We start from the raw sequence: 24,534 nt of genomic DNA, 5'->3' as shown, positions 1-24,534 counted from the left end.
ATGATCCCTTTAAAAGTGTCCTGTGCGTCTTACCCCTATTTAGATACTGTTTCTTAAAAATGGGGTTTAGGGTCCTAGGAACGCCTGTACCACATGATAATATACCAAATTGCTGTTGTTGACTAGGCAAAAAAATTGTATATATTGTAACCCAAAACTGGTGGTGATGTGTGATTGCTCTTTGGGTTTTCATATCCGTAGCATTCATTGTCCTTCATTTTCTTCCTTTGTGCATTGAATCTGTCTTGTAAAAAGAAAAGGGGGTGCAGTAACATAAAGCTGATAATAATATATCAAGCTGTTCTCTTACTTGCAAAATAACCAGTTGTCTCTTTGCATTCTGAAGGATCCAGCCTCCTGAATTCTTCAGGCAGAAGTATGCTGTCAATGAAGTTCGGTATACAGATGAGGTGAGTGTTTTGCCTTTGCCAAGATCTTGTGAAGCTTTTTTGAGGGGCAAAAATATTGGGTAGATAAGTATTAGCCTTTCCAGTTTGAAGAGAAGCAGCTGGAAAGTGGTCTTTGTTGCAGTCACTGTCTGGGATCCCACTAACTACTTGAGGCAAGTGTATTACAATATATATTTTTTAATCTCTCCCCCTTTCACCCACAAACCCGCTTTGCTATTTCCCTACTTGCTTTTGAAAGATTTCTCTTTTATGGAAATGGTTTCCTTTGTTGCGTGAGAGGTTTTCAGTTTGTGCAAAGAGATACCCCAAACACTCTTGGTGCACAGGACTGGCTGGGAAGGGCCAGTGTACCTCTGTGGTAGATCATCTGTTTTTTATATACAGAGTGTCCCCAAGTTCAATCTTAAATGGCATCTCCAGGTCGGGCTGGAAGAGACTCTGCCTGAAACCCTGGACAGCTGCTGCCTATCAGGGTTTCTTAAACTTGGGTCTCTAGCTGTTTTTGAACTACAGTTCCCATCATCCCTGACCAGTGGTCCTGCTAGGTAGGGATGATAGGAGTTGTAGTCCAAAAGCAAACTTGGAGACCCAAGTTTGGGGAACCCTGGTGTAGATAATGGTGGCTTGGGTGGACCAATGACCTGACTCAGTGTAAGGCAGCTTCCTTTATTCCATGGGGCTCTGGTTTCTGAGAATCTGTGTAGGTACCCTTATCACCACCACCTACGTTTTTGGGGTTGAGCACTATTACCCATTGGATGTGGTGTTCACATGGGCTCAACAAACACGTCTTGACACCAGTGTTTATTGATACTTTTCATGCCGTTTCCCTCCTGAAGCTGCCTTAAACAGAGTCAGATTTCTTGGAGTATCTGAGCTCAGTGCTGTCTGCACCAGCCTTTGCCAACCTCCAGACATATTGGGCTACAACTCCCATTTGTTCTAAACGCCGGCCCAGAATATCTGGAGCAAGGCTGACAGAGTCTGTTATTTATTAAATTTGTATACCGCCCTTCATCTGTAGATCTCAGAGTGGTTCACAACAAAAGCTGTCGTACTGGCAATTGGCTCTCCCGGCTTTCTGGCAGGGGTCTTTTCCCCAGCCCTACGTGGATATGCCAAGGCTTGAACCTGTAACCTTCAGCCTGCAAAGCACTGAGCTCTGCCCTGAGCTATGGCCCTAAGTGATCACATGGGGCAGAGCCATAGCTCAGTGGTAGAACATCTGTCTTGCAAGATGTTCATTCCCTGGCATCCCCAGGTAGGCTTGAGAGAGACTGCTGTCTGAAACCCTGGAGAGCTGCTGCCAGTCAGTGTAGACAATACTGAGCTAAATGGACCAGTGGTCAGTATTAGGTAGCTTCCTATGTGTTCCTATGAAGCTGCTTTTGATGGCAATAGTGCAAGCTTGTTGTGGCAGAGAGTCTGTGAACCAATAAGCCTCAGGTCAATTGTTGCGTCTTGATGTGAACTTGCCTTGGGCAACCTCTTTGGCCTGAAAAAGGAAGATTGTAAAAAACCTGCATGCACGTGACATGCTTTGAGCACTTTCCTAAAGCCCTATAAAGATGTTTATTAATATCATATACTGCACCTGCCCTTTTCTATCTAGCCAGGCAATTGCTGTGTTCTCCTTATGCCCCCTTCGTGTGTTCTGGGTTCTTCCTACCTACGTTTTGTCTGTGATCGTTGTGGGGCACAGAATGAGATTTCAAAACAAACAATTTCTCTCGTTCTTCAGGGCCCTAACCCTGGTGTGTCCCATTCTATTAAAAAGATCATATTTGGGGGGCTGGCATTTGAAACGCAGTTTGATTCTTGAGATGAGTATCCCTCTGAAATAGCATTGCGCTAATCTATTCATTCCCTCTGCTGCAGCTACTGAGGAGGTTTGCTGCTTGACATATCTGGATTGGAATCGTGGTTTCTTGTTATCAGGCTTCATGTGTCGAATACAGAAGTGCTAGTTAAGGGCTTCTTATCTGCAAGAGTGGATGACAAGTGATTCCCGGCCAGAAATTTGTGCGTTGTTGCTTAGTATCAGCTATATTGACAATTTGTCAGAGTGTCATCAGCAAACGCTGTGCTTACCCTGATTCCGTGCTTAAACTGTTGTGTGGGACCGGGCTGGGGGTGGGTGGAATTAAAGAGATGCGGCTTTCCTTTATGCTTTGGAAATCCAGTGGCTGTTGCCAGAGCTGCAGAAATACTTTCTGGGGGATCTGCCGCCATGAAGTCCTTTAAACATGTTTCCATTCCACAGATACTGGAATAGCTTTCCATCTCTGATACAGCCTCTACATAGGAATCTAGGAAGCTGCTTTATAGTGAGTCTGACCATTGGTCAATCTAGCTCAGAATTGTCTACACTGACTGGCAGCTGCTCTCCAAGATTTCAGGCAGGGAGTCTGTCCCAACACTACCTGGAGATGCTGCCGGGATTTGAACCCAGGGCCTTCAGCTAGCAAGGCAGACACTCTCTTGCAGAGCTATGGCCCTGTCTCTCGTCTTCAGGCTTGCCTTGCTGAGATCCTCCAGATTTATTGACTTTTAAAAATGGGCTCGGAAGACCTGCCAGTCTAGTTAGAAAGGCTTTTGATGCTTAATGTGCATAATGGATTCCCCAGCCCCTTTTTTTGTTGAATTAGGAGTTTGTGTTACACTGCGTTAATGGTTAGTGAATGTTGAATGGTTTGTGTTTGCTTTGCTGAAATGCTGCTGCGTCTTGTGTACGTATAATTATGTGGAGGGAAATGCCATTTGTCTTTTTTAATAACAACTTTGCTGTGAGTGGCTTTGAGCTCAGCTTTGTTGGAAAACAAATAATTTCATTGGGCCTTTTCTTAACTGCAGCTGTTGGTTGTACATGTGTATGTGTATATATCTGCTGTTCCTGGTGTGCTGTTTCTTTTGCTGACTGTTTGTTTTTAGAATTGTATATAAGTGTGTGGTTTTTTTATTTTTATCCTATACACCACCTTGCGTATGCCTGTGGTATAAAAGAGGGCAGGATATAAACCACAAAATAAATATGCAGTGCCTTCCTATCCATTGACTTATCTGTTGAGCTGCTAAGAAATATTTATGAACATTCCATCTTCTTAGAAAGTTAAAATGGTCGTCCCAGGGATTTGATGGGATCGGTTGTTGAAAGAGTATAATCATGACAACAGGTGATTAGATAGAATGTGGGAATGGTCTGCAGAAGTAGTATGAGTGTGAATAGGACACAGTAGGTGGTTGGGCATGGACAGTAGAGCTCTTGCAAGTTGGCACCATTGTGAAGCTTCCTTAGTGGCCAATGCTGGTGGGCAATCAACTGACCACAATGATTCTTCTTACTTTGCAGATTTCCAGTGTTCTGGCTTCAAAGAACCCTTCAGTTCTTCTTACTCTGGTAAGTGACATCGTGTGTTCTTAGAATGTATTGACTTTGGAGAAACTTACTTGCAGACTAGAGCAGCCTTTCTCAACTTGTGGTCCTCACCTACTGTTGGGCTCCCAAACTCCCATCAGACTCTGCAAGAATTGTTGTCCACTAACATCTGGGGATCTTACTAAATGCGATAATCTAGTCTTCTGTAATAGAAGGAGTGTTGTTGCTGTTTTCAAATAAAAGTGTGTTAATTTTATTATTATTGAGGCACTCTTAAAAGACACAGTACATAAAGAAAATGGGGGAGGGAAGAGGACAACAGCCAAGGTTGTGTACCAGCCAACCTCACCTGTAGCCAGATGGAAATGGCTCCTAATGGCCATTTCTGGCCTGTGTTTTAACAGGTTTGGGAACATTATTCAGTGGTAGTTATTGCTCACTGTCAGGCTTGATTTTAGAAGAAGCTCAGGCTGTTGGGTAAGACTGGAGGAAGGGGAGTTTCCCAAGTTAACCTGGTTTGACTGGGAGCCAGGTTCAAATTCCATGGAACTTAATGAGGGCAGTCTCACAACCTTCAAAGGGTGGTGATGGTGGCTGAGAATTGTATGCAATCCAGGAATGGAAAGCCCTTTGTACACTGTGCTTTTTGAACATATGAAAACCACTGTCTCCTGGGTGTTCTGGAAGAGTGACCAAGATAGAAAGTTGCTTAATTTACATGGCCTATTCCCACATCTTTGGTTTCCAACCATTCTTACATTTGGGAAATCAATATGGCCTGTACTTGGTTCCTAGTCACTAATCAAGACATAGGCTTAGGTATCCTTCAGCACATGCCCTGTGTGACCAGAATAACTTACCATAGCCTACCTACAACCCTTCCAGTGGTTTGAGCTACAGGCAACTTCCCACTTGCACGTGATCAGCACATGCGCTCACTCTGACATGCATGCCATTTTCAGTGCCAAAAGGGGATGGGCCGGAGGGAAGGGAGTTGTAGTCAGAACATCTGAAGGGTCTCTTGTTTGGGAAGGCTGCCTTGCAGCATAAGATGCCTCTTTTGTAATTTTAAGAATGAAGCAGCTGTTCTTTTGTTGATAGTCATAGTTCAAATACTTTTGCCTTTCTTCTCCAGAGAGGAGTTAACACTGACAGCGGAAGTGTTACCAGGGAAGCTTCGTTTGAAGGAATCAGCCAGTAAGTTACCTTGTGGGTTTGTGTGTCAAACAAATTGTTAACCAGCGAATGATTTGAACACCGTATAACCAGTGGGAGAAATGATCAGGTGTCCATTAGAAGATGGCCTGATGTATAGACTGTAAGTCGGTCATGGCGGCTTGATTATATGAACAATGATGTATTTTATTCTGGCTTTATATACTGTGGGTGGTATTCAACCAACATTTACTCAGAGTAGAGTAGCCCACTGAAATGAACAAGTCTAAAGAGTCTACTCGGTGTAAAAGTAGTTGAATATTGTGTTTTATATACATAATTTTTTTTATTTGTGTTTTATATTCATTGTATTTGCATTTGAAAAGTGATTTGTTGTATATCGTTTAAGTTGTTGCATAGGCACCTGACCACAAGAAATACATGTTTGACCTGACAATATGTCCCAGGATAGTAGTTGGCCAGTTATGTGAAGCACTGCAATAGACTAATTAGGCTGAATTTGCTCTCCCACTCCTGGTTTTTTTATGACCCCCACCCAGGCTCCTCCTAGGCAGTAATGTGGACTTTGGCCTCAACAAATTTAGGCCCCCCTGCACTGCAACATTATCAAGTATTATGCTCACATCACGCATAAGAACATAAGAAGAGCCTTCTGCTTCAGGCCAATAGCCTATCTAGTCCAGCATCCTGTTCTCATAGTGGCCAACCAGATGCCTGTGGGGAAACCCCCAAACAAGGCCTGAGCATGAGATTGCTCTCCCCTCCTGTGGTTCCCAGCAACTGGTGTTCAGAAGCATTTACGGCCTCGGACTGTGGAGGCAGCGCATACAAAACAACACCATCACGGACAGCAGGGCAGAAACTTGTTAATTTTAAAACTAAAGCTGGGACAAACATCTGAACTTTTCAAAAGCTTGTTCTCAAAAAGCTTATAAGTATGTAACTTCTGCAATTCTGGGCATGAAGTGTGCCTATGGGAGGAACTTCCTGGAGTTTTGGCAGCTTTGATGCACTATTTTGACACACCCAGAATTCCATATTCTGTAGGTCTTTCTGGAGATGATGGTGGTAGCTTCCATTTCCATGTGCTACCTGCCATTCTTCCCTCCTGCCCAAGCGCCTCTTGGAAGAGTGTGACTTCGCCCTTTGGTCTTTAGCTTATTGGAAAGAGACTTCCAGCTGTCCACTGCCTTCCTCTCCATGGGTTTGCAGGGCAGAAAAAACTGATCTTCTCACTGCTGTTTGACAGCTGTAGATCACTTATGTCAGGAGCGGGATACCCACTGGTGTAGTACTGAGCGCCCTGCTGCTTTTTGCATGACAGAATTGATGCCCTTAATCGCTTGTTAGAGTGCTTCTCTCCTCTCCTCTCGCTGCCCCACTTTATCTCTCCCAGTTTTGGCATTGGCCTCTCAACAGACTGTCAGCTTTGTCATTTAAGGCATATAATTCCTTTGACTGCCTTGGACAGAGTTGACACTGAGTACTTTGCAACTAATCAAGCTACAAGGGAGGAAGCTTAGAATCCACTCTCAACTTTTGCTGCTGAGAGAAAACTTGTTGCTTTGTCCGCTGTGCAAAAGTGCTGTGCTCCTGAACTGTCCTTTTTTTATGTAAAGAAAGAAAGAAAAGGAAATAGATGCACTGATCTGCATTTTTTAAAAAGAAGCAAAGAGTTTTTTCTATCCCCTTCATTCTTCTTTTATTTAAAGCACTTCCCAAGGCTTTTTGTGACATGCGAAGGGCAATGAATAATAGAATCATAGAATTGTAGAGTCAGAAGGCACCCAAGGGAGCATCTAGTCTGACCCCCTGCGATGCAGGAATCACAGATAAGGATGCCATTCTTGTTTGCTGAAGGCAGCCAAAAATACAAATTGGTGTAACTATTCTCATGTGGTGTTAGGGTGAATAACATCACTTTCTATTCTTCTACTCCCAAATTCATCCTCTTGTTAAAAATACTATTCAGCATTTTGTTCAGTGGGCTTCAATTCAACTTTCTGCAGCCTGTGGAAAATTTGGACTGCAACTCCCATCAGCCCAAGACAGCACAGCCAAGTGAAGCTGGGGCTGATGGGAGTTGTAGTCCAAAACATCTGGAGGGCACTAAGTTAGAGAAGGCAGCCTTTGTGTTTTTCCTTCTTGGGCTCCCTCTCAGGTGAGGGATTTGTCTCGGATTATTTAATTGCAAGGAGCTGAGGCTTTGGGCAATTTGGTTCTGGTGGCTGCAGTGCCCAGTCCCACTAAAAAGAACAGGATGTGTTCTTCTCTGTTCCTTGTTCCTTCTTAAGGGGATTGAGGGAAGAAGTAGACAGTGCCCCTTCACAGTGCTGCAAAAGACCTATTTTGGCTTTTGCAAAAGTTTTATTTCAACATTGGTCTCAGCAGATCCTTTTTGACTACAACTGACATGGCCGTCCCCATTTTATTTTTTATCCTACCCTGCGAAGCCTTGCCCTCTTCCACCCTTGCCATGTCTCAGAACTTCTCTCAAGAGCTGAACTTTATTCTCTGCTTTCCAGGCTCTCTCACTCTGTCTTCTGTCGAAATCTGTCTCTTCTTGTGCTGCTTGCTATCCTGCGGTTCCCTTTTTCAGCCTCTGGTTGAACAGCTTCTGGATTGCTGGTGGTCTTTGACCTTTCATTCTTTTCTGCGTGAGGGTAAGTTGCCGTGTGTGTGCACGCACACAGTGAGGCTCAGGCCAGGCACACAGAGGCGGAGGGAAGGAAGAGAGACACAGGCCCCTGCATGCATGCACATTCTCTCTCTCACTCACATCCACACGTGCTTCCTCTCTCGCACGCAACGCTTCTGAATGCCAGTTCCTGGAAATGGCAGAAGGAGAGAGTGCACATGCAGCTGCTGGGTGACCTTGGGCTCGTCACACTTCTCTGAAGTCTTTCAGCCCCACTCACCTCACAGAGTGTTTGTTGTGTGGGAAGAAGGGAAAGGAGAATGTTAGCCGCTTTGAGACTCCTTCGGGTAGTGATAAAGCAGGATATCAAATCCAAACTCTTCTTCTTCTCTTGTGCTTGAATCCTGGTTGCAGATTTCTTGTTGGCCGCTGTGAGAACAGGATTCTGGACTAGGCGGCCCACTGACCTGATCCAGCAGGGTCTTCATATGTTCTTATGGGGGAGAAGGTGGCTATCTGAATCTGGCTAGTGTGTCATAAGTAAGGAGGTTTCTTCTGTCTTGTGGGTTTCATAAATTCAGAACAGTGATCCCTGGTCACAGGAGAAGAGCCAGAGATAGCAGGTCTTTCCCCCTTTGGTGTACTGTGAGAATTTTTATCCAACCTGCGCTGTCACCTGAACAATGCCAAGCTGTTCCCTTGAACAGGAGAGCCAGATAGCTGTGAGGTCACCACTGTTTTCCTTTTTCCCAGCTTTCAGTTGAGATGCTCTCACAATGATCTCTTAAATGTTCAATTCTCTGGTATTGATCTTGATGCCAGAATTACACCCTGCTATTCTGTGTGCAGCTCACCTGCCTATATCTCCTGGTTTCCTTCGTCTCTCATTAAGATCATGGTGGGACGCTCCAACTCAAAATGGAATCCAGGCTTTTGTTCACTGAACTTCATAGACTAAATGTACCATTTTGTTCATCAATGGGTTTTGTACTAGGTTGCCTTTATGCTTAACTAGCTTTTGCATCCTCTTTCCCCCCACTTTTCTTTTGTGCTGAAGCATAGCAGGAATAATAGTCCCTAAACCTACCTACTGGAAAGGAAAGTGTTTCATTCGTGTTCAAAGCAGGCAAATCTCATTAGCTGAGCTGCTTTTTTCCTCCTGGTGCCTGACTGAGTTCTGTAGAGGGCCTGAATTGTGTGGATTGCTGGCTTCATTTTCTCATGTGGTGAGGTGTTGAGATGGAACACAGGCTAAAACAGAACACCTTGCAGCAGAGGTGTTGAGCAGCGAGGCTGGAAAAATCCCACTTGCATCCAGAAATTGGATGCTGGCTCCTAAGAATGTAAAATATCTGTTCAGAACTTTGCAGAGCTTGAATTCAAGCATGCAATGGTATCTTAGTAACTGTAATACTGTGTGTTTCTCCAGTCCATGTTGGTGGAGGGAGAGCCTTGAATTTTGAATGCCACCACAGAAAGTCCTGGGTTGCTACATCTCCTCGCAAAGTGGCCACTATCTCTCTTGTGGGTGCTTATTCATCACCTTTATTTCTCTTTCTCTCTCCCTCTTGCTCTGCTGTATGAAAATATATGAATACATCTTCATTTTACCTGAAATCATGGCCGCCTGCTTTCGCTCTAACTTCCTTTCCCCCTTTATCTCAGAGGCCGCCAATGGGGTGCCTTGGGCACCAATATGCCCTCCAGTAGCTCCTATGGAGCCCATGAAAAGTCTCAATAAATATTACCTCAGAAATCCACAATGAACTAAAGACTGTTTGCTCCTTCTGCTCTGTTCCTGTTTGCACTTACTTGGGCTCTCCTTCATATAACAGCCCCCTTTAAGCATGCTCACATTTCATTGGATGCCAGAGTTGGACACCCACCCAGTGTCTAGAGTTTCAAGCTAATTTTTGTTATCTCTCTCTCTCTCGTTTTTAGATTTGTGGTTAACAACGCAGTTCTTCATCCGGAAATTGCTGAATGGTATGTTGTCTTTTCACATTTGTTTTCCAAAGCTTGTCCGAACATTCTGTGTGAGACCATGGCTGCAATCACAGAGCATTTTATCCCATTCCCCTGACATTTCCCTAACTGTTAATTTTTTCATTACATTTGAGCTTCCACACAACGTAAAAGTCACATCTGGACATCTGGTGGAATGGAGTGGAAGTTCTGCACTCGTTTCCAGGTTATTTGATTTCATGAAAAAAACCAGTTTGCCAACCACATCAGCCCAGAAAATTGTGGGAGTAAAGTCACAAAAATTGGGGCAGTTAAACTAGCACACACTTCTTCCCTTATGTTTTCATGGGCGCATTTGTGGAAAGGTTGGGGTGGAGGAGCAATGTTGTCTATGTTGGTTGTTGTCATGCCACACCACACCCACTGGTGTGAATGAAATTTAGTGTGTCATGTCAGCATATCAGTGAAAAAGCCACAGTTCCATAACACGACAAGGGCTGTTGTGTGAAAAGGGTGCTAGAAAAAGGAGCAGAAGCACTAGCATGGTAACCAGGAAAACTAACGCAGTAAATCCCATGTCTGGGATATGGCTTAGCGTGTTGTCCAGATCTGGGCTTGGGGTTTGCCTCAAGCTGTGAGCTGCAAACAAGGTTTGTCCTTCAGTTTACAGCTCGGGGTTTGTCTGGATTAAGACAAACCACAAGCCTGGGTTCAGATGAGACCAAGAACACCCTCTTCCTGGGTTGCTGTGTGCCAAATTCCTGATGCCTGGGCCACTGTCAAGGCACAGCCTATGGTGAAGGCCCTTCTACAGCCCCCAACTGGACTGCAGCCATGATGTAATACCACAAGGAAGAAAAGGATCTGAATGCCACTGAAAAAATTCTTGCAAAATTCTTTAGTGTTAGCGGTTGTGTAGGTTCAAATACAAATACATTAATTATGATACTATTGCAGAGACTACCCAAAGAAGAATTAATTGAATGTCTGGCAGAATGGGTAATGTTATATAAATGTCAGGCGATTATTCCCTCCTTTTGGGATTCATTTTAAAAGCATTAATTCTAATGCATTCCGTTGGCAAATTTATGGATGTTCTCTTTAATTACACTTGAATGTCAATGGTGCCTGACATTAGCAGGAGCGAAACCGAGAAGAACCCAAGTCCTAAAGTGTGTTGCGTCACAGCGATGTTTCTTAATTTTAAAACTCATTTTCAATAAGGTGGATGTTACGACTCTTCCGTGCTGTGGGGGGTTATAAAAGCCCTCTTGTTAGAAATGGAGATGCCACGAGCCAATTTAGTGAGGCCTGGAGGAGGAATGGGATTGGCCTTTGTCAACCTGGGATCCTCCAGGTGTGTTTGAAACTAGCTCCCATCATCTCCAGCTAGGACATCCCCCTCTTCTCAGGTGTAACATATATCTCCATAAGCTTAATAGAATCTGTGAGGGCTTAGATTGAGGGTGGGGAGTGTGTATGTCTACTCCACCCCTCAGCCATCTCATATAGCCCTGGCAGGTCTGAAGGGTGTTTGAATTACTGCAGTGCTCTCTGTGTGGGGCTCCCCTTGCATTTGGTTCAGAGGCTGCAGCTGGTGGAGAACCTGGCGGCTAAGTTTCTTGTGGGGGAAAACAACCCCCAGTATATAAAACCTTGCTTGTGGGATTTGCGCTGCCTGTCAGTTTGCTACTAGCCCAAGGTTCCCAGTGATGAGGAGTCTTGAAACCACATTCAGCTGAACATGCTTACAGGCCTTCCTGCTCAAAATGGGATGGTTGGGAATGGAGCAAGCCGCTTCTTGGAGGTGCGGGGGGTGGAGGGAGGGGGTCCTGCAGATGCCTCCTCCCCAGTTATGCCTTTACACATTCATTTCAACCCATCTTTATGGTATTATTATACTTTTTTTATATCTTGCCTTTTGCCCTGTCCTGGACTCAAGGTGGCTTGCACAGATAAATCAGAACAAGCTAAAAACATAGAAAAGACAACCATTAAAATGTACTAAAGCACTAATAGAATTAACATAATCTAAGAAGATCCATTAAAAACACAGATTATAACAATAAAAGCACCACAGAACCAGCTGTTCCCTCGGAAACAGGAGTAGTAGTATTTATTTCATTAAAAGTGTTTATAATTCTGTCGAAGGTTCCTGGGTGAAACCATGCACATTCCAAACCAAGAATTAAACAATCGTATTGAAATAGCGTAAAGCGAAATGCAACATTCAGTTACAAGTCAAAGCAGCAGCGGCAAAGGAAATTCAGGTGTCCAGTATGCCTTGCTGTTACTTGTAACCCTTCAAAATGATTTGTTTTGAGTCAACTGACCAGTAACACAGAGGAGAAAATAACAGCCTTGGTAAAACTGATTATGACTGTTGGCTTGGAAACGGTCTCATGACAGGATTGACTATACTTCCTCTAACCCCCTGGTAATAACTACATTGATGAACGCTTCCACCTCAATATATATGATTGCAGGGGCAACATCTGCCTGCAAAGGAAACTCTAGCAAATCTGCCACCAAAAGCTTTGTAGTTAAAATGTGCCAATAAAATCTCTCTTCTGTCTTTAGGTTTTTATAAAATATTTAAGTGAGGCATGAGATGATTAAAGGCAGGCCAAGCCAGAACCTGTAACCAAGGGATATTCAGTGGCGAACATGATTTATTTATGGCCCACCAGGCACAAATAAAATAAAAAATGTTACAGGATATAAAATGTGTAAGATCATAATAGGAAAAAAATAAAAGAAGCAATCAGATTTCTTAAGTGGGATTGCTATATTTAGGAATTTTATTGCGAGCTTTGCAATTTGAAAAATTGGAGCCCTCCGTTAAAATGACCAGTGGAGATTTTGAAGAGTAGCCAGCCAAATAATGTACAATGGGACGCAGAGAGAGTTTCTTTAGCTCCCCTGGTATAAACCGCACTTAAAAAGAGCGTGTAAAGCTAGCACCTGTTATTTGCAGGGACGTATTATATCTGCCCCCTAAAAGATCTGAGAATAAGGTATGCCAAGGAGAAAGTTTTTAGAAAGAGGCAGCCAGTTCCAAATAAGGCATCCCATCCTTAAGGTTGGGACATGGGAAACCTAGCAATCAGGGAGACTACAGGACACATAGCCCAGAAACTGGATCATGTAAGTTCTGCAAGTCTGCATCTCTTCATTCCCTGTTTCACTAGAAATGCAAGGGTAGTAAATGGAAATGCATGCAGTTGTTGTGGGCATTTTTGCATCCTTCCACCCCCCCCCCCAAAGCAGGGATTGATAAGAAAGAGGGATGGAGAAATGTGCAGTGTTATTTATATATGTATGTCTATATGTATGTGATTTATATCTTGCCCTTCCTCCCACAGGAGCCCAGGGCAGCAAACACATAAAAGATAAAGCATCTAAAAGCTGTTCTAATACAGATGGAGGCAGGGAAAGATATTTACTTAAAAGGCTTGTTGGAAACCTTTTAACGTTGCATCGAGTGTTTCCATTTTTGCACATTTTAGAGGAGAAGAGGGAGGATGTTATGAGTTCTTGTTTTTGTTTTTTTTTGGCCAGCTCTCCCCCATGTATTCTTTGTGCAGGTGCCAAGGATAGTTTACTTCTTGATTTTGCAAGACAGCTACCCTGGCTCAGGTGGGGTTGAGACTCTACACCTGGCCTGGTCTTTTGCGTGATGCTTCATTTAGACCAGATCAGCTGGCTGCTAAGTCAAGTTTGGGCTGATCTTTTCCTCTCACAGAATGTACTTATGGGCCTGTTTGGTTCTGATTTTCTTGTGGCACTCTCCTGCTGATTTCAATATGGTTGGGGCTTTGTTTGTAGTTCTTGTATTGTCTAAATCAGGGAGTTTTTATGCTAGTTCTTTTGCATTGTTAGTGGATAACCTGTTTCAAAATGGTCTAGTAAACTAAAGCAATCAGAGCTAAGCTGGGATGTAATGGACATCTTTGGATGCTCTGCTAGCACCATGGTCACAGTTTCGAAATGTGTGTGTGTGTGTGTGTGTGAGAGAGAGAGAGAGAGAGAGAGAGAGAGAGAGAGAGAGAGAGAGATGGGGGGCAGACAGTGCCAGAAAGTTTGACGCAGTACTGTAATGATAGGTGGTGCCCACATTGGCTACCCTGTAGAAGAGCATCCTTTCCTTACGGAAGATTCTCCAGATGTTGTTGGGTTCCACCTCCCAGTCGACATGGCCAATCGTCTGTGCTGATGGGAGTCCAACAGCATGTGGAGGGCACACATTTTGGAAGGCTGCAGTTCAGACTCTGTTAAAACATTCAACTCAGATTAGGGTACCATAAGAACGCTGGTATATTCAAAATGGCAGGATCCATTTCCATATGAGGAAAGGTTTGCAGCATTTTGGGACTTTATAAAATTATACATGGCACAGAGGAAGTGGATAGAGAAAAGACTTGCCGTCTTTTTCATGATGCTAGAACTCTGCATATACAGTGGTGCCTCGCAAGACGAAAAGAATCCGTTCTGCGAGTCTCTTCGTCTAGCGGTTTTTTTGTCTTGCGAAGCAAGCCCATTGACGGATTAGCGCTTTTAGCGGCTTTTAGCGGCTTAGCGGATAAGCGGCTTAGCGGCTTAGAAAAAGGGGGGAGGGAAAAAACCCCGCAGGAACTCGCAAGACATTTTCGTCTTGCGAAGCAAGCCCATAGGAAATTCGTTTTGCGAAGCACCTCCAAAACGGAAAACTCTTTCGTCTAGCGAGTTTTCCGTCTTGCGAGGCATTCGTCTTGCGGGGCACCACTGTATTTCGCTTAATATACAGACGTTTTCCTTTAAAAATTTCTGCATTCTATTTTGACCAATATATGCATTTAAAACTGTGGAACTTGCTCCCACAGGAGGCAGTGATGGCAATCAACTTGGGTGGCTTTAATATAGAGCATTGGGCAAATTTCTGGGGGATAAGGCTATTTTCTACCTCCACAGTTGGAGGCAGAAATACTTCTGAATACCAGTTGCAGAAAACACAGGAAGGGAGAATTGCTGTTGTGCTCAGGTCCTGCTTCCAAGTTTCCCACAGGTCTCTGCTTGGCCACTGTCAGAACAGGATGCTGAACTAGATGGGCCATTGGCCTGATTCCTCAGGCTCTTACATTCTTTATCTTGGATGCTATTTAAGGCAAGGTGACTTTAAAAGTAGCTGCTCCAAACTTTGGTGAAAGAACTGCTTGTGCCTTCTAGGGGAGGAATGAAATGTTCTTGTTAGCCCCAAAGCACCTCTCTAGTGTGGAGACGGTCTTTGTGTGTCTGCAGGATTTATGGCTTTGAACTTGCCTCCCTCTGGTCAAGAGACATGCTCCGAACAGTGACCCATATGCCAGCACAGGAAGCAAGTCTCTCGGAAACAACTTCTAGTGTCCTGGTTACTGAAAATGGGAGATGCAATTTCAAGTCTCATTATGGGAGGTGATTGGATTAAGGCTCTGCTTGCCTGCTCCATAAAAAAGGAAGGGCAAGTTTTGGTGAGCACAACACTTGTCCTGCATGCAGAATTCATGGAACTTTGAAGTGTCAGGCATAGCACTAATGGCTTTAGCCCAAACGTAGCAGAGTTTTCCTGCACAGCGAAGAAGCTAGTTGAGGTGGAAATGACTAGTCAGCTAGACTCAGAATAACTATTTACAGGATTTATTAAAAGGAAAAATAAAACCAGCAGAGTTTCTGCATACAAAACAAAGCAAAATAAATCCTTTCTTTCTCTCTCTCTCTCTTAACCACACACAGCACTCCTACTCCTAACACACCCCACACATCACACTGTGCTAGCAATCCCTAGATAACAGAGTTGAGTGCTGGTCGTTAACCAATCAGAGTAAGTAGTTTCTAGGTCAAGCTGACCTTGGCTTTCTGCCAAGAGTAAATTGACACTGCCTTGAGTTAATTGTGTGAAGCCAGAATCTGTAAGTTTCCCATGAGAACCAATTAACAGAAACTCAACACCCCCTCACAGATTCTGCTGGACAATTAACATCAAATACACCTATGTAGGAGATTATTTTTCCAGCAAACCTAAACCCTTGCACATTCGTTTGTTCTTTACCTTTGCCAATGGTTTAGTTAACACATCTGCTACATTTTCTTCACTTGATACATAAGTACAGGTGATTACATTGTCTTGTACACAGCAACGTACATTTTGGTATTTTACAGAGATATGTTTGGAACGCGATTTGAAACCCTCTGTTTTACTTAAGGTTATACAAGCTTGATTATCAATGTGAACTTGTACTGGTTCTCCACAATTTACATTTAAATCTGTTAACAAATGCTTGAAATAAATCACCTCGTTGCACAATTCACTCAACGCGGCGTACTCTGATTCCGTTGATGACACACTTACAACGTCTTGCTTGTGTGACCGCCAGCTGATTAAAGCTCCACCGACCATTATGACTAGTCCTGTGACAGATTTTCTATCTGGCAAATTTCCCCAGTCACTATCACAGTAGCAACTCAACATTTCATCCTCTGAAGAATTTAATTGTAACATATAGCCAATTGTCTGTTTGAGGTATCTCAGAACTTGTTTTACCCCTTTCCAGGCATTTAGTGTGGGTTTTGAGACCAATCTACTTAATATGCCTACTGCATAGCTAATATCAGGTCTGGACCACTGTGCTAGGTACAATAAACTTCCAATTACAGAATGATATACATCAGGATGTTCAAATTCAGGACTCTCATCTATATGAAGTGTTTTTATGAAACCTGGATCCATAGGCACCACTGCCCCTTTGCAATCCTGCATCCTGTATGTAGTCAGTAGTTGTTTAACTTTGTTCTGCTGACTAATTAGGCAGCTGCCATCTTGGGCCCAGCACACTTCCAACCCTAGATATGTCCTAACCGGGCCTAAGTCTTTGCCCCCTCAGGCGCTGCTACTGGTGTAAAGACCTTGTGCTCATTCAGAGAGGACATCTCTTCCTCCATTGCCTGCTTCCAGAGCTCTGCCTCCTCTTTTGGTAACTTTAACACCTCCTGAAAACTCTTGGGCTCTGCAATTACACTAAACACATTTGCAGTATCTGGAGAAAAACGCACTGGAGGCACTCCTTTGTTTTGTCTTTTAGATCTTCTGGGAGAAAATTTTTCTTCTGATCCACTTTCCTCCTCAGAACTATGACCTCTCTTTTGTTGCTTAACAACTGGTCTTTGGGCAACTCCACTTTCTTGAGAACTCTTATCTGAACTTTCCTCCCTCTCAGACTCTGATTCTCTATGTTTACCTTCAGAGTCATGAAGCTCCTGGGAAGGTTCAAACCAAACCTCAGTATTGGCATGTAGTCTCTCCCAGCCACTATGTTCACAAAAACTGGCATTCCTGGAGATCACAATGCCATTTGTCCCTTCAGCAAAGCGGAAACCTTTTCCCAGCTCCTGGTAACCCACAAACACTAACTGTTTGGTCTTAGGATCTCCCTTCTTCCTCATTTGTTTTGGAATTAACACCCAGGCTTTTGATCCAAACACATGCAAATGGTCAATTTTGGGTTTTTTCTGAAACAATTTAAAGTACGGAGTTGTACCTATTGTTTGATGAAAGAGCCTATTTTGGAGATAACACGCGGTGAGCATGCTCTCCCCCCAATAAGACATGGGCAAATCAGCATCATCAAGCATGGCAAATATCATGTCTTGTAAAGATCTGTTTTTTCGCTCTGCAACGCCATTCTCCTCTGGGGAAAAAGCGTTCGTTTTTCTATGCCCAATGCCACGCTTTTGTAACCAATCTCTAAAAGCATTTGACATAAATTCGCCACCTCTGTCCGTCTGAATCCTTTTGAGTTTAATGGACAGAAATCTTTCCACAGATGTCACCCAGCCTTTAAACTTAGTGAACACGTCACCCTTATTCTTCATGGGAAAAACCCAAGAATAACGCGTGGCGTCATCCACAATTGTTAATGAAAAACGCGATCCACCCCTGCTTACAGCAAATGGACCAATTACGTCCATGTGAACCAGCTGTAGCGGTGACTCACTAACTCTGTCACTTCTGGGGTAAGAGACTCTGTGGGTTTTAACCTTTTTACAAACATTACAATCAAGGTACTTGTTACAACTCTTTAAATTACCCCCATCAGCCAATTCAGACATTTTTAGTATACTTTTCCAGCAAGCATGCCCCATTTTCCTATGCAATAAGTGCACACAGTTGTCATGTATAGCTTTGTTATTCACTGCAGGCTGAGATTTACTGACTACTGCTGCAACTTGAGATCCTGCTTTAAGCCAAAACAAGCCTCCCTCTGACTTAGCAGTGCCTAAAATCTCACCAGCCTTCTTAATAATGCAACTGTCTCCTTCAAAATACACTTTAAACCCAGCTTTTAGCAAACAATCTACAGACATCAGATTGCTCCTTAATGAAGGCACACAAAGTACATTTTGCAGGCATTCACGAAGACAAGGAACAAAAACTGCACCCCCCGAAATCACTTCGGAAGTACTTCCGTCTGCTAGAGCCACCTGGCTGCGCTGTGCTGAGTTCTTGGAAACAAACAATTCATCTGAATTTACAATGTGCCGAGATGCTCCCGAATCGACCACCCAGACAGCTTGTTTCTCATCAGCAATCTTGACCTCGGTGGTCACCAGTTGAGCCGACTGTTTTTGTTTGAAGAACTTCTTTTTCCGCTGCTGCTGATCTCGTCTCTGCTCCTGCACCGGCAGCTGAGACTTGACCAACTCCGGACATTGTCGTTTTAGATGCGCTGAAGACCCACATCGGAAACAACGCCTAACAGCAAACGCAGACTCCTCACCGGTACGCTGCTTTTGCTTCACCCCTGGCACGGCATGAGAACTCCTTCCAAACCGCCCGCCTGTAGAAGCCTCTGCAGCCAACGACCTTTCTTGCCTCTTCTGCCACTCTTCAATCAAACGCCCAGTAACGTAACTGATTGATAAATCACGCTCCTGTATGCCTTCTAGAGACAAAACTAAATTATCCCAGCTTTCCGGGAGAGAACTCAAAATAATAGCCACCTTCTCCTGCTGGTCTAATGCACAGTCTCTTTCCTGTAGCGCAGCAAACTTTAACTGTAAACTGTGTAGGTGTTCCTGCATTGTAACCCCAGGCTGTAACATTGCCTTGTACAATGCCTTGCGAATGAACAGCTTGGAAACCGCTGTCTCACGCACATGGAGTTCTTTAAGTGCTTGCCACACACCTCTAGCTGTCTTGATTCCCCTCACATACGGCAACTGGGAATCTTCCAGCCCCAAGACAATTGTGGCCCTTGCTCTTTGGTCTTTATCGAGGTCCTCATCATCAGGCTTCGCAGGAAACTTACTCACCACTTGCCAGAGACGATCCCTCTGCAGCACTGCCTGCATGCGTTCCGACCACAGCAAGTAATTGGAGTCATTCAGACGCTCAAAAGCCATCTGAACTGGTTGTGAGGCCATCTTGAGAGCGATGTCCCTGGAACCCGGAACCAGCTACTCACGACCACCGAGAGAGAAAACAGGAACCACAGCACCCAGCACTCACACGCTGCAGCTGTTGTCCTTGTGTCCGCTGCGTCACCAGCTCACCACAGTCAGGAACCAGCCACTGTCCATCTGCTGCACCAACAGGAACAACAACTTCTGGAACTACTGGAACCAACACCGTTGATGCTGACACCACCACAACTCAGGCTGGCAGCACAATACCCATAACCTCATGGAACTTTGAAGTGTCAGGCATAGCACTAATGGCTTTAGCCCAAACGTAGCAGAGTTTTCCTGCACAGCGAAGAAGCTAGTTGAGGTGGAAATGACTAGTCAGCTAGACTCAGAATAACTATTTACAGGATTTATTAAAAGGAAAAATAAAACCAGCAGAGTTTCTGCATACAAAACAAAGCAAAATAAATCCTTTCTTTCTCTCTCTCTCTCTTAACCACACACAGCACTCCTACTCCTAACACACCCCACACATCACACTGTGCTAGCAATCCCTAGATAACAGAGTTGAGTGCTGGTCGTTAACCAATCAGAGTAAGTAGTTTCTAGGTCAAGCTGACCTTGGCTTTCTGCCAAGAGTAAATTGACACTGCCTTGAGTTAATTGTGTGAAGCCAGAATCTGTAAGTTTCCCATGAGAACCAATTAACAGAAACTCAACAAGAATGCCCCAGGTTCATCTCCAATAAGAACTGGGAAAGACTCCAGTCGGAAAAGCTGGGAAATCCTCTGCCAGCCATGGTTTCACTGTGCATGTCAATTGATACAAACCATGGTTTTGTGATCAAACAGGTTTGCAAACCTGGATCTTGAGCAGCCTTCCCCCACCCTGGCACCCTCCAAATGCTTTAGACTGCAACTCCCATCGGCCCCACTCAGCCTTGACTGTTCAGAACAACTGGAGGGCTTCCAATCCATAAAGGCTGACCTAGCCAAGCACTCTAGAGGCTGCCACTAAACAGCATTTTTGGTGGCCACCAGGAGAGTTCATGGCAGAGGTGTGATCTGTGCTAGGCCGCCTTGATCCCGAGCACCATTTCCTTGGCTTTTATGCTGCACCCCAGCTCCTGCCTGAAGACGTGCAAGCTTTCGATTTTTGCTAAACTCTTCATCCAGGGGTTCATAAATTTAATACAGCTCTGAGCCAAAACAGTGTGCGGGGATATTTTCTCTCCCCACTCCCCCGCCCGCCTTCTCCGTCTGCTACCTTTGCGAAACAAGCTTCAGCAACCCAAAGGACTTCATAGCTTTAGGCAAGGATTCATTCATATTCTGCTACTGTGCCTCGGACTCCCGTTTCTATAACTTGAGAAATGGCAGGAAGCTGCCATGTTGTGAGCCTGTGACTTGTGCTTGGTAAAGAGTGCAGGGTTGGCTAAATAAAACATGCATATCTTCATAGGACTGTCTGACCCCACAATTGTGTACCCTGTGCAGTAAATGCAGGCAGAGGGATTGCCTGTTCATGGCAGGTTGAGGCAAAGCAAGGTCAATAAAGCATGTCTGGCCTGGGACAATATGTTTTGCTGCTTGTCTGTCCTGAATCTCCAACTTGCAGCTTCAGTGGATGCTCATGAGTTCTAGTGTTATGAGAGTGGGGAGGGGAGCTTTTTTCTGTCAACTTTCTCAGGGTGTCTAATGGGGGGGTGGGCCTGGTAGATGTGAACAGGAAGGTTTAGAATAAACCAACCTGCTTTGCACTTTACAGAGTGAGGGAATTCTGTGCACCGTTAAGTATGCCTTGAAAGCAGCCAGCTATATCTGACTTGACATGGGAGACAGTATAGAAGTGTTATTAACAAATAAATAGATAGCATCTTGTGAAAGGTTTTTTACTTCCTGGGACTAAGGTTTTTCAAGCTTGAAATGTGTTTGAGCTCTTCAATACAATTCCGTTAGTTCATTATCCGGCTCCTTCATCCTTAACTTATACTGACACTGTAAGCTGAACTAGACAGAGCATGGGGGATCCATGGTCATTTTTGATCTGATTATTTAATTTCTAACCTCTTGATATATTAAAAATATCTCTAAGAAAACTGAAGCAACAACAGACAACTTAAAATATTACAAAAATTCACAGTTACATATAAAAATGTCACATTAATACAAAAATACTAATATATATAGAACAGTATTGATTCATTTTCTTTCCTCCCTCCCTCTCAGCCCCAAGGTCCAAAAAACTCTCAGCTCACCCACAAAAGTCTCACAATGAGAAGACAGTTTCTGGAAACAGTGAACAGCACCCTCGTCTAACTTGTGTCTGACCCTGTCTTGCCTGGCCTGTTTTAAAAACCAAACTGAAGTAGAATTCCCACAGTGTACTGATGTGATAAATTTACAAATCAAGAGTATAAACTCAGGATTTATTCACACTCAGAGCCCAATGATTCTGTTAAATGGACCTGAGAAAGTGCTTCAGGTTTCTCTGAAATAATTTTAACAATGGCAGGCACTAGCCTGACTGGTCTCCTGCCTTCAGCCATGGCCAAGTTCACTGACCAGCCTTCCCCAACCTGATGCCTTCCAGATGTTTTGGCCTGCATCTCCCATCAGTTTAAGCCAGCTGGGCTTTTCTGTTGTGCTGGCTGGCTGATGGGAGTTGTAGTCCAAAACATCTGGAAGGCATCAGGTTGGGGAAGGCTGCCCTAGATCTTCTCCTTCTTGTCCACAGACTCTAGCTGCTTGCACCCCTATGGTCTAGGGGCTGCAGTTAGGGTGATCGAACTTGATATCTTATACCAACCTTGCAGGTGCTTTTTCAGCTCATCCTACTTTGAGTAAATTGAATGCCACACATACCTTTTATTTCCTGATGTCCTTTATTTGCTGCAATCTCGTAATAGCCTCTTGCTTTTGAAACGCATCTGGTCGGCGGCAGGTTTGCCAATTAGGTTACCTGGTTATTCTTTGTGCTCTCAACTTAATCACTGCTGAGCTATAGGGGGAATTACTAACCTGATTCTCCTCTTCTCCTTTCCTTTTGAAGCCGTGTGATTAAGACGGACATGGAGTTGGAAGTCCTGCGCTATACCAATAAAATTTCCAGTGAAGCTCATAAAGAGGTAATGGATCTCTTACAGATAATAATTTTTTCTGCTCTTTGTGTAACGGTGGCTTTTCAGAAAATGTTCCCAGCTACTTGAATTGCTTAGTAATAAACTAATGGAAGAGCTGGGACAGAATTAGGAGGATAATGTTCCTTCTAATAGAATCCTAATAATACACATTGCTTTGCCCTTGAACTTGCTGTTGATGCCCAGGGAACAAAATGTCTTCACTTATCATGCTGGAACACATAGGAACATAAGGGCCCTGCTGGATCAGGCCAGTAGCCTCTCTTGTCCAGCAGCCTGTTCTTACAGTGTGCAGTCAAATGCCTGTAGGGAACCTGCAAGCAAGACATGAGCACAGCAACAATCTGCCCACCTGCAATTCCCAGCAACTGGTATTCCGAGGTGTATTGCGTCTAACAGTAGAAAGAGAACATAGCTATTATGGTTAGTGGCCATTGGTTGCCTTACCCTCCATAAATTTGTCCAACACTATTTTAAACTCAGCAGAGTTGGTGGCCATCACTGCCTTCTGTGGGAGTGAGTTCCATAGGTTAACTCTGCTGCATGAAGAAGTCCTTCCTTTTATCTGTCCTGAATCTTCCAATATTCAGCTTCATGGGGTGACCACAAGTTCTAGTGTTATGAGAGAGGGTTAAATATATATACAGTGGTACCTTGGTTCTCAAACTCAATCCGTTCTGGAAGTCCCTTCGACTTCCAAAACGTTCGCAAACCAAGACGTGGCTTCTGATTGGCCCCAGAAACAATGCCAACAGCCAAAATAGACATTAGGCTTCCAAAAAACATTTGCAAACCGGAACAGTTACTTCCAAGTTGCGGCGTTCAGGAGCTGATTTGTTCGGGAGCCAAGGTACCACTGTATATATATTGCCACTTTCTCCATGTGATTCATAAAAGTCCAAAAATCTGCAGCCTTTCCTCAAAGGAGATTTGCTGCATCCCCTTGATCATTATGGTCCTTTCTTCTCAAGAGAAGACCTTGTAGGCTCAGGCTTACTCAACATGCTGTAAATGTGCTCCTGTGTTCCGTAGAAGCCTTCAGCACATTTCCTAAGGCATCTGGGTGGCCTTCTCACATGGAGGGGTAGGTTCACATATTCAGATCATCACTTGAACCCTCATCAGATATTTATTACCCTAAGGTGGGGGGGGGGACATGGGTAGGGAAGCGCTGTGGGGATGTGCATTCAGCTCCACCCTGGGGACAGATTTTTTTGGATCCAGGATGTGATCATCACACACTTCTAGTACATTCGTGTTCTTTGCTATGTCCAGGGGGTGCTATTTAAGTGCATTATACATCAAATCGTGGTAGCTCCCAAGATAAACACAAAATTCTCAAGCGTTTAAGGTTCTTCTGATCCAGATTTCTTAGGGTGTGTCCTATGTTTCTGACAACAGGTAATGAAGGCCGTCAAAATAGGCATGAAGGAATATGAGCTGGAGAGGTGAGTACCTTTTCAACGTGACAAAACTATGGAAAAGCATCTCTGTTAGCAGGAAATGCCCCCAGATAACTCTGAGCGACACTGATTTAATGGCAATTGCACGTGCTCATTTCGAGGCTGGGGCTAGACATATTTTATTATATAGAAGGCATTTCCCACATTTCCTCTGTGCTATTAGATGGCAATTGCTTTTAGGTATGGTTTTAAAGCAGTATAATTCTCTTTGCAGACTTTTATGTAATTTACAGAAACTATACCTAATAGCCATTATTATTGCTTGATAGCATCCAATAAAGCAGCTTTTATGTGTGTGAATATCACAGCTATGCCTCCTACGTACATGAGTGTTTATGGAGGCCATAAAATGTCCTGGAGTGTTTGGTGAAATGTCTCTGCTACAGCTGGAGCAAATATTGGTGGTTTTGTTTATGCATTTCGATTTCCGTTTGTTTGTGTTGCTTTCCCTAATGAGTCTTTAGATTCCTCCATCCCTTCCTTTGCCCATATGGCTTTGCATCCTGAGAGAAGCATGTGTGCAGCAGTGAATGTCCAGCCAGGCTTCAGGGTGATTGGTGTTTGAACTTCCTCTTTGCTACATGCTGATCTTAGAATCATAGACTATTTACTCCTAATGCTCTGTCATTTACATGTGGCTCCAACTGGTAGATCTTGGGACTCTACTATAAAGCAAAGTGGATCTGATTAGCATGAAGTTTGCCCACCTCTGCTGCTCTCTGTGGGATTGGCGCCAACCACTTGGGTCTAACACTATACCTTCCAGATACTGAATTCAGTACTAGTATTTTAGGGTCATTTCGTAATAGACGTCCAGTCGTTTCTGAAATAAGATTTCAAATAGTAGTCCAATATATTTGCATTACCAAGCAGCTGCAGAACACATTTATCCTGTGTTGTTGAATATATCCTATTAAGTCTACCTGGGGTCAAATACTGTTGATATTGAA

The 24,534-nt window shown here is 43.9% G+C and overlaps 1 protein-coding gene across 1 annotated transcript in view; it reads left to right on the top strand.

Annotated features, from left to right (window-relative positions):
* The window catches only part of PEPD (peptidase D), a 124,812-nt gene that overhangs the window by 27,971 nt on the left and 72,307 nt on the right, over positions 1–24,534 (top strand). Inside the window, exons 4-9 of the mRNA XM_053399282.1 lie at positions 347–410; positions 3,760–3,807; positions 4,922–4,983; positions 9,542–9,586; positions 22,034–22,109; positions 23,523–23,569. Coding sequence (XP_053255257.1) covers positions 347–410; positions 3,760–3,807; positions 4,922–4,983; positions 9,542–9,586; positions 22,034–22,109; positions 23,523–23,569 — 342 coding nt within the window. The remainder of the gene's footprint in view (positions 1–346; positions 411–3,759; positions 3,808–4,921; positions 4,984–9,541; positions 9,587–22,033; positions 22,110–23,522; positions 23,570–24,534) is intronic.

Source organism: Podarcis raffonei, chromosome 8 (genome assembly GCF_027172205.1).
Source record: "Podarcis raffonei isolate rPodRaf1 chromosome 8, rPodRaf1.pri, whole genome shotgun sequence".
Lineage (NCBI taxonomy): Eukaryota > Metazoa > Chordata > Lepidosauria > Squamata > Lacertidae > Podarcis > Podarcis raffonei.
Note: the sequence above shows the minus strand (reverse complement) of the source record. Positions and strands in the feature narration are given on the sequence as shown.